General features: G+C 37.7%; 1 protein-coding gene across 1 annotated transcript in view; it reads left to right on the forward strand.

The window, feature by feature from the left end:
* LOC306869947 (tubby protein homolog) overlaps positions 1–9,507 on the forward strand; it is a gene marked incomplete at its 5' end in the record, with an annotated part of 93,654 nt that extends 84,147 nt beyond the window's left edge. Inside the window, 8 exons of the mRNA XM_079416915.1 lie at positions 292–468; positions 1,043–1,164; positions 3,345–3,536; positions 6,244–6,356; positions 6,818–6,932; positions 7,198–7,296; positions 7,664–7,835; positions 8,957–9,507. Coding sequence (XP_079273041.1) covers positions 292–468; positions 1,043–1,164; positions 3,345–3,536; positions 6,244–6,356; positions 6,818–6,932; positions 7,198–7,296; positions 7,664–7,835; positions 8,957–9,090 — 1,124 coding nt within the window. The 3' untranslated portion in view covers positions 9,091–9,507. The remainder of the gene's footprint in view (positions 1–291; positions 469–1,042; positions 1,165–3,344; positions 3,537–6,243; positions 6,357–6,817; positions 6,933–7,197; positions 7,297–7,663; positions 7,836–8,956) is intronic.
* Positions 9,508–10,606: the final 1,099 nt, after the last annotated feature.

The raw sequence follows: 10,606 nt of genomic DNA on the forward strand, positions 1-10,606 counted from the left end.
TCTGTTGTATTTTTTATTATTAATCAAATAAATGCAGCCTTGGTGAGCGTAATAAACTTTAGAGAACATTTAAAAAATCTAAATAATTCCAGACTTTCGACCGGTAGTGTTTGTGTCACAAAGAACCATCAATTAGACTCTTAATACTGCAGAGGGATTCATTCACTCATTAAGATTTGAATGTCTGTCTCCATATTTCCATGAACACCATTATTCTGTGACACCAACGTGGATGCAAGACGGTTGATGTAGTGGAGTTAACAGTGTTACTGTGTTGTGGTGGTACCACAGGAATTGATGGGCCCGCTGCCTTCCAGGATGAGGGTCAGGAGCTGGGCAACCAGATTCAGATCCTGACAGTGGGCCACTCACCTGCCCAGGAGAGCGAGGCAGAGGGCCAGAGTGAGGCAGTGGGCAGCACACAGTCACAGGGCAAACAGGACCTACGGGTCACCATGCTGAAGAAAGGTACACCAGCGATAGTCCTCAGAGTAACACAAACGAGAGTGGGGAGAGAGACAGATGGCGAGACCCCTACGATCTTAAGCCATGCAGATTTGCAGATCGTTCCTCAGTATTACTGATCGCCTAACATGCAAACAACGTCATGTATCATCATCTGGCGACTAACACTTTGAGATCTACTTACATGCTATAGCATTCAGATTCAGTGTCTGCTTCTCTCTCCTCCTTCCGTGACATATTTGGATTAGATCATGTCTTTACTCTCTGCATGACTTATTAGAGCTGGTTTGAGCCGATCTGGACTGTGGACAATCATCTTGTCCTGTGCATCCCATTTTCTGCTAATTTGTTTAACTGATTAAAAGAGTGAAGTTTTTTTTTTTTTTTTTTTATCCAAATGTACTCAGTTTGCTGCGTCTGCTGAATTTCATGCCGTATGCTCTTTTGGCATCAGAGCGCAGTTATTTGCACTGCATAATGCCTCCATGTTTGCTTTATGCCTTCTGCTGTTCTCTCCTCATGTTCAGCTATCGACACACTGTTTGATTAGCACCTCAATATTTTTTCTTGTTCAAAGGAATCTCCAGTAGCATGAACTTTGATGAAGAGGATGATGAAGATGATTTGGTCAGCTCAAGTTCATCTCAGCTCAACAGCAACACAAGACCTGGATCTGCCACCAGCAAAAAGTCCAGCAAGGTAGACTACTTTCTCTGCATATTTGGAAGTGGTGTGATATTACTGTTTTTATATTTTTGAATAAATAAATAAATGTGGCTTTGATGAGCATGAGAGACTATATATATATCTCTTTTAAATAGTAGTGTATTTTGTAAGTGTTTGGGAAAAAAATGTGTGTGTTTTTGTATTAAAACATATGTATTTAATATGTATTAAATAAAAACATAATATAGTAAAATATATAATATATAAATACAAAGTTTAAATAAAGCTAAAGCTAAGAAAGAGAGAGGTTTCATTGTCCCTACCACATTAGATTTTTTTAAGCATTAAATCCTTTAAAATCCATTAAAAGGAAGTAAAATTAAATTGCAATACACACATACATGACTCTGAACATCTGTACAGATAGAATTTAATGAGAATTTAATTATTTTAATGAGGTTGCAATATAAGCATCATAACATGTAAGGCAATTACATTGGTACTATAGGCAAGTTGTGATAGGCCTCGTCTAGTATGTAACACAATTTTTTTACAGTATGTAACAGAGGCTCACTGTTCCATACATCAAGGGGTCCTTGGCCTGCAAAAGGTTAAAGATCCTTAGATTACTGTGATCCTTGGATAATGTAATACTTATGTAAGTGTAATATACTGTATAATGTATGATACTTTTGTACTGTGTAGATTAAATGTATTTGTTGGTGTTGAATGTTGTAAACATAGATACTGTTATGCGGGAAAAATTTCAGACTTGTCTGACAATAAAGTATCATCATGATCATCATCGGATTAGATGCAGTTCTGCACCAATAAGATTCTGACTTGCCCACCACACCCACAGAATATGATACATTGTCGACTGTATCTTTTGATGATTCCCCAACTAGCAGTTTTGCATAGTGCTGGTAAAGGTCACTCCTTGTCCATTCCTGTCTATTCTGAGATGTTAAAATTGAAGGTTGACTGCTATTTCAAGCGGCCTATGTGTGTTAGCTTCAAATGTGTCTCCTCAGTGTCCAGTAGTGTTACATGTACAATGCTGACACTAGCAGTCTGTGTATTGTCATGCTAGGATGTATTCTCTTGTGTCTACCTTGGCACAAAGTCTGCAATGCTGGAAATGGAGGGTCATAGTCCTGTTGTTTCCTATGGCAACAGTGAAATGATTACTTTCTTAAAATAACTTGATGGAAACCGTGCCTGTTTGAAACCCCTGCTCTTACCACCGTCTCAATGGTGATCACAGTGTACAGTATTTTGTAGAAAATAAAAATGTATTTGTAGATAAGTCAATAAGGAGAATACCTGTGGTGTGGCTGTAATATTTAATCTAAATTCTAAATCATTTTTATGCTTTTATTAATTGAGATAATACTTGGACATTTTAAAGATGTATTTATTTGTCACACTGCAGAAAATGCAAAGAGAAATGCATTAAAATAAAATCTATGAACTTTAAAGAAAGGGTGACCACTCTTGTATTTTTCACTTTTGCGTATACATGCAAAAAAAAAAAAACCACACACACACATTCTTGTGCATGTTATTTGTCAGTTCTCCAAGTTATTCCAGTAAACTAAAGTCGTGTAGTCTAAATCGGTCTGTTATTTATTTGGTTGTGTAGTGACTCATCCATGTCTCTTGGGCCTGACCCTACTAACGTCACTGGGCTACTTTGTTGCACTTTAACATTTCAGTTTTAATCCTAGCTGCTTGCATTTCAGACCACAGGGACGTTTGATTCATTTACCCTGGGTCCAAACAGCTGAGTGCTCTAGTGGAAATACTGCTACATTTTTTCATTTAATAAAAGCAAGCACATATGACCGTCTGCACAATGGAGTTCCCCTTACTTGACTTGAGTACCTGGGTTTTACTTTTTTAGGGCAAAAAAAATAAAAAATCTACATGTACAATTCATGTTCATTTGTAAGTCGCTTTGGATAAAAGCGTCTGCTAAATGACTAAATAATAATAATGTACAAAGGTTATTTATTTATTTTACCTTTTTCCATCATTTTACAGTTAATTTGTTTTAAAAAATGAATGCTTTTTTCCAGGTTTAAATAAGAATATATAATATACAGAAATATGATTGTGTATTTGTAATAATCCATAAATGTACATTTCTTCCACCGTGTAAATTTATAATTGACTGGGAACGATCTCTATCTGCCTAATCAATGTGACAGGAGGCGACCTCAGCTTCCACCCCATTGGCCAATGAACCGTTGATTGACGTGGATGACCTGGAGGAGTTCATTCTCAGACCCGCACCCCAAGGGGTGACTGTGAAATGCCGGATCACACGGGATAAGAAGGGCATGGACAGGGGCATGTACCCCACTTACTACCTCCATCTGGAGAGAGAGGATGGCAAGAAGGTCAGGCACAACGAAACAGTGATTATTTCCAGCTTTTCTAAAGAGTTTTGGCTTATTTGGAAGTCATCATTGTTGTGCCCCAGCAATCAAGCCCAGTCAGTGACACTCCATTCCTCTAATTTGCCGAAGGGCTTGAAATGATTGATTCTGATGAAAGGAACCAAATTTAGCCCGAAGGGAGATTTAGCTAAATGACAGTTAACTATAATATTGCTGCTTATCCTAAAAATATCAGGACTAAATCATAAATCATATGTTAAAAACAATGTATTATAGCTGTCTTATTTACCAAATAGAATAACACATATATAAATATGTTATATTTTAAATATAATTATAAATTATATTTTCCTATAAACAATAATTTCCCAAAAACACACACACCGAAAAAATGTTTTTAAGTCAGTTATTTCTATCTTTTGCTGTAGCTTGTCAGGAGGAAATATTAGTTTACACTTACAAACATTCATTTTGCCATTAATTGTAATAATCTAGTGAGATTTTTGTTTGCACAAGGAGTCTGACAACAGCCAGTGCTCCACACAGAGATCTGATCTAAACAACATCCAGTTTGTCTGGAATGACGTGAAGAAACAGAACAAACTGAGACAGACTAAATCCAGAAGAACTGTGGCAACGTCTCCAAGAGGCTTCAAGAAACCTACTTGCAAAGCTACCTGAAAAACTATGCGCAAGCGCACCTAGGGCAAAAGCTGCTTTAAACATCAAAGGATGGTCACACCAAATGTTGATTTTTAATTTAGTTAATAGAAGTTAATTGATAAAGAATCTATTTGTGACATTATTTTTGACAGCATCCTCATTTTACAGCATTTCCCCACAAGTGCCTAAAACTTTTAACAGTACTATAGCTTTGCAGGTAGGTCTCTTGAAGCATCTTGGAGATGTTGCCACAGTTCTTCTGGATTTAGTCTGTCTCAGTTTGTTCTGTTTCTTCATGTCATTCCAGACAGCAGGATGATGATGAGATCAGATCTCTGTGTGGAGCACTGCTTTTGTCAAACAAAAATCTCACTGGTTTATTACAATTAATAGCAAAATGAGTGTTTGGAAATGTAAACTGATATTCCCTACTGACACGCTACAGCAAAGAGAGAAATAACTGACTTAAAACCATTTTTATCTGGTGAAAATACTAGTGTTCTAATAATTTTGGTCACCACTGTGTATATACACTGTGAGTGTGTGTGTGTGTGTGTGTATACACTGAACAAAGTTATAAACACAACACTTGTTTTTGCCCCCATTTTTCATGAGCTGAACTCAAAGATCTAATACTTTTTCTATGTACACAAAAGGCCTATTTCTCTCAAATGTTGTTCACAAATCTGTCTAAATCTGTGTTAGTGAGCACTTCTCCTTTGCCGAGATAATCCATCCACCTCACAGGTGTGGCATATCAACATGCTGATTAGACAGCATGATTCTTGTGCCTTAGGCTGGACACAATAAAAGGCCACTCTAAAATGTGCAGTTTTATCACACAGCACAATGCCACAGATGTCGCAAGTTTTGAGGGAGCGTGCAATTGGCATGCTGACTGCAGGAATGTCCACCAGAGCTGTTGCCCGTGAATTCAATGTTCATTTCTCTACCATAAGCCGTCTCCAAAGGCGTTTCAGAGAATTTGGCAGTACATCCAGCCGGCCTCACAACCGCAGACCATGTGTAACCACACCAGCCCAGGACCTCCACATCCAGCATGTTCACCTCCAAGATCGTCTGAGACCAGCCACCCGGGACAGCTGCTGCAACAATCGGTTTGCATAACCAAAGAATTTCTGCACAAACTGTCAGAAACCGTCTCATGCTCATCTGCATGCTCATTGTCCTCATCGGGGTCTCGACCTGACTGCAGTTCGTTGTCGTAACCGACTTGAGTGGGCAAATGCTCACATTCGATGGCGTCTGGCACTTAGGATTGGTGTATTCACGACCATCACCTCATGTTGCAGCATGATAATGCATGGCCCCATGTTGCAAGGATCTGTACACAATTCCTGGAAGCTGAAAACATACCAGTTCTTGCATGGCCAGCATACTCACTGGACATGTCACCCATTGAGCATATTTGGGATGCTCTGGATCGGTGTATACGACACCATGTTCCAGTTCCTGCCAATATCCAGCAACTTCGCACAGCCATTGAAGAGGAGTGCACAACCTAATCAGCTCTATGCGAAGGAGATGTGTTGCACTGCGTGAGGAAAATGGTGGTCACACCAGATGCTGACTGGTTTTCACCCCCCCAATACAGTAAAACTGTACATTTTAGAGTGGCCTTTTATTGTGTCCAGCCTAAGGCTCACCTGTGCAATAATCATGCTGTCTAATCAGCATGTTGATATGCCACACCTGAGGTGGATGGATTATCTCGGCAAAGGAGAAGTGCTCACTAACACAGACAGATTTATGAACAACATTTGAGAGAAATAGGCCTTTTGTGTACATAGAAAAGTCTTGGATCTTAGAGTTCAGCTCGTGAAAAATGGGGGCAAAAACAAAAGTGTTGCGTTTATAATTTTGTTCAGTGTGTGTGTGTGTGTGTGTATGTGTATATACACACATAATAGTATAATAGTTGTTTATGGAAATTCTTTTATGGTCTCTGATTGTTTGTTTATGTCTCAATCTCTGTTGGATGTTTTTGATGTCGGTTTTGTGCTGTTGTTCTGTTATACATTAGGTTTTCCTTTTAGCCGGGAGGAAGAGAAAGAAGAGCAAAACATCCAATTACCTCATCTCCATCGACCCTACTGACCTCTCACGAGGCGGCGAGAGCTTTATTGGCAAACTGAGGTATATTTAAAGATGAACCATTGTGTCGTGTTTCATAAGGTAGCGTAACTTAAATCAATGCTGTTCTTACAGACAAGAGGCGTGTGTCTCTTTCTAAACTTCTAGAGGGACCTTTAATGAGTTTGTGTGCATGTGTTCACTGCTGAACCTATTTAAAACTGTAATTGGGTTCATTGCCTGAGTGCTGGCGTGTCCTCATTCATATGAGGAGAGAGCAACTGTGTGCATGCTGATGTCTGAGTCTCATTACAGCACATTTCAAAACAAACTTTTGATATGAAATGTGTTCTAATAGCATATTTCGTATTGCTACACTTTCATTTATATGATTTTTATTTTTCTTCTTTCGATTTTGGTGGGAAATATGGCTTGAACATATTCTTGACAATCTTTAGGAGATTCATCCCTTTGCTGTGACGCTGAAAACTTCATTGTATGAATTTCAATTTTTATCCCCACAGATCGAACATTATGGGTACCAAGTTTACGGTATATGACAGTGGTCTGAACCCAGTCAAGACCACCTCCAGCCTAGAAGCAGGGAATCTAAGACAGGAGCTTGCCGCAATCTGCTACGTGAGTTTGTGAGCATGATCTTGGTCAATGGCCAGCACCCAGCCCTAAGGGCACTACATCTTAAAGCCACGAACAACAAAGAGCCAAGCCTGACCTCTGCTGGTTATTTGTATACATAGCAATACCACTGATAAAGGAAAAAGAGGAAATGAAATGTTTGTGTACATGAACGTTTTCTAAGAAGAATTCCTCTTCAGTAAGTAGATGTGAGTCACATGTATATAAACATGGTGACTAATTCATATGTTTGTGTTCTGTTCCGCAGGAAACTAATGTTTTAGGGTTCAAGGGGCCTCGAAAGATGAGTGTCATTATTCCTGGAATGAACATGGACCATGAAAGAGTCTCCATAAGGCCTCGAAATGTGAGTGCAAGGCTGTTTAGGATAGCATAAATCCAGCATGTACTGTAGGCCTATTTGTGTGTAAATAGGCTGTGATTAGCTAGAATATCAAAAGAGTAATTGTAGTTCTCAAAATAAAATAGAAGAAGCTGTTCAAATGTGGAGCTGATGATATCATATTGAAGTTTTTAACCTACTTTTTACGTAAATCTTTTTCAGTTTGTTAATTTATGTGACATTTGTGTTACATGAGCAGTAAAATACTAGTTAATGTATGTTTTATGTAAAACATTAGTCTGAGGCAACCAATATCCCTTGACCTATATTTTGTATAAAAATGTTGGTCTAATGGAAAGCTAATCCCCCACATCTGTCTGTTATTTTGCAGGACCATGAGTCTCTACTGGCTCGATGGCAGAACAAAAGCACAGAGAGTGTGATAGAGCTTCACAACAAGACGCCTGTGTGGAACGATGATACACAATCATATGTGCTCAACTTCCATGGCAGGGTCACCCAAGCATCTGTCAAAAATTTTCAGATAATTCATGACAATGACCGTGAGTTAAAAATGATCATATTAGTTTTGTGTACTATTTGGTTTGCATTGTGAATTCAAGGAAAAATAGTCATTTCGGAACAATATCAATGTTTAAATGTAGTGAATGAATTAAAATCCATCTGTAGTGGAATATATACTGGTAAAAAAACAATTTTATATATATATATATATATATATATATATATATATATATATATATATATATATATAACATTTGATTTATACTTTTAATTCAATGATTTTGTAAAATGTTTAAAGTTTTAATTTTAATATAGTCCATTAAGTAATGTGTATGTAAACAAGTGCAATTCATTTCAAAGAAATATAGCATAACAACAGCATAACTTAGCATAAACACGTTTCAATCAAAATGAAGTCTGTTGACTTTCAATATATAAACCAATATGTTATTCAAAATAGAGTCAAAAAGTCTGATTGTCAAACATTGTGGAACATGTTAATTTTATGAACTACAACCAATGGTTATTCTGCTAGTCTGGAAGGAATAGTTCACCCAAAATTTAAGATTTTAACCTATAACCTATATAAACCTGTATAAGGTTCATTCTCATTTTGAACATGAAAAATGTATACATTTTGAAGAGTTTTGAATATTCAAACTGTTCCAGAGTAGGGAAAGAAGTACTATGGAAGTCAATGGGGACCATCGAATATTTGATTACCAGCATTCTTCAAAATATCTTCTTTTATGTTCAACATAAGAAAGAAACTCATACAGGAACGACATATGGGTGAGTAAATGATGACAAAATTTTCATTGTTCGATGAACTATCCCTTGAACACAAGAGGATCTATCTGAAATGACCTTGAGACCATGGTTAAAAATAGTTGAAAAAGGGACCTAGAAAAGTTTTGTTAGTGCTGAGAAAAGCTCTAGCATCATTTGTTTGCCAAAGCCACTTAGTTCAATATTTTGCATGTAATGCAATGCAAATCTGACACATTAAATAGTTACTTTAGTGTCCAAAATTGTCCAAACACTTTTTAGGCACTAAACATGGAACATACATCACATACTCCAGAAATGGATTTTTATTTTAGAAACAGTATGTTTTGTCTGTATTCTCATCCCTGTATTCTGTCTTTCATGTATGCAGCGGATTACATCGTGATGCAGTTTGGTCGTGTAGCAGAGGACGTCTTCACAATGGACTACAACTACCCCATGTGTGCCCTGCAGGCATTTGCTATTGCTCTGTCCAGTTTTGACAGCAAGCTAGCCTGTGAGTAACTATCTCTCTCTGCCAGCCACAAGCTCGAAAGGACCCAGCCAGATTGCTTTACAATCCCAATAACTGAGTTAAGGGCTGCGGTGAACTCCAAAGCAGCAGGGTCCCTCTCTCAAGATCCTCCTTTGGAGGCATGAATGCGTATCGAGTTTGGGTCTTGTGTGAATGTGCGTGAGCAAAGTGGCATTTCTGCTTTTTTTAAAAAGAGCATCACAGTTAGGGGAAAGCACAAAGACTTCAAAGCTCAAACTGGGACGATTATAAGAAGAGGATGCATTCATTCGAATCGACAGTCAAAAATCTCCTACTCGCTTTCTTTACTTAACTGTCAAGGTAAAACTAACATTTTGCTAATGTTAAAAGAAGGATCTTTTAGTTATACTTTTGTCCCTAAGATTAAAAATGAAAATAATTTTGCCATAATTCTAAAAGAATTAATGTTCACTAACCAATCAATTATGAGTTTTCACAAGAAATATAACATGTAGCTGTGCTATAACAGTTTGGCTATTTGATTTAATGAACTTTTGTAAATGACTTTAATATGTGACATTTCTTCAGTCATGCATGTCACTTGTGTCATTCAACATGCCATTTAAATATGTAACGTATCACATGCTCCACAAGGACTCCAAAGCCAGCATGAAGTATGACAGTCTGACATATTTAACCACTATTTATGTATTTATACATTTCCATGCCATCAGCTGCTTGTGTCTTACCCCCATGCCCATAATTCACTGTGCTTCAAGCACAAAGCTTGACCAAGGTGCCTTCACATTAGAGCTTTTGGTGCAGATTTATTCAAATTCAACTGATGAATGTGTGACAATTCCACAAAATAGATGTAATCATTATGACTTTGTGTCCTCCTGGACGGTTTATATACAGTTTTAAGAGGGCATGAGATCCAAAATGGATGGTTTACCATATCCAGGTCCACACCAGTAGCTCTAGTGTGAAAGCACCTGAAGTCCTACGTGGTGGAAGAAGTGTGTAGTAAGTCATTTTACGTGAGGGTCAATATCAGGGTAAGTACATTATCATCTCATACTGACCCGCTACATTTGTAGGGGAATGTACTGAGCACTTTATTCAGAGATTAATGGTAAAAGCTGTAAATATCGTGCCTTTGGACAAAACACTTGTGATGCTTGAAGATGGTGAGATGCTACATTGTTTTCTTCAGCCAGTGTTGTTTGTCATGCAGGTCCTTTTAAGCTTCTGTCTTTGTTCTTGAAAACAACCTGTATATTTCCAGTATACTGGGCTGTAGCTTTCCAGAAAGATCAGCTTTAGTTGCCTACTTGTGAAGTAGCTGATTTTCCTGAACAGAGTCACTCCAATGACAATGAAGCGAGTAAGTTCGTTTACATGCATTTTTTAAAATTTGCTTTCTGTCTGCCTACATTAATCATTTGTCATGGAAACACTTTAGTCCAGCTGAAATTGCATTGGTCAGATGTTTGCAGAGTTTGACTACCAGAACTTGATAAAGTGATTGAAGCTTGATTACTA

This window comes from Barbus barbus, assembly GCF_936440315.1.
Source record: "Barbus barbus genome assembly, chromosome: 1".
Classification (NCBI taxonomy): Eukaryota; Metazoa; Chordata; class Actinopteri; order Cypriniformes; family Cyprinidae; genus Barbus; species Barbus barbus.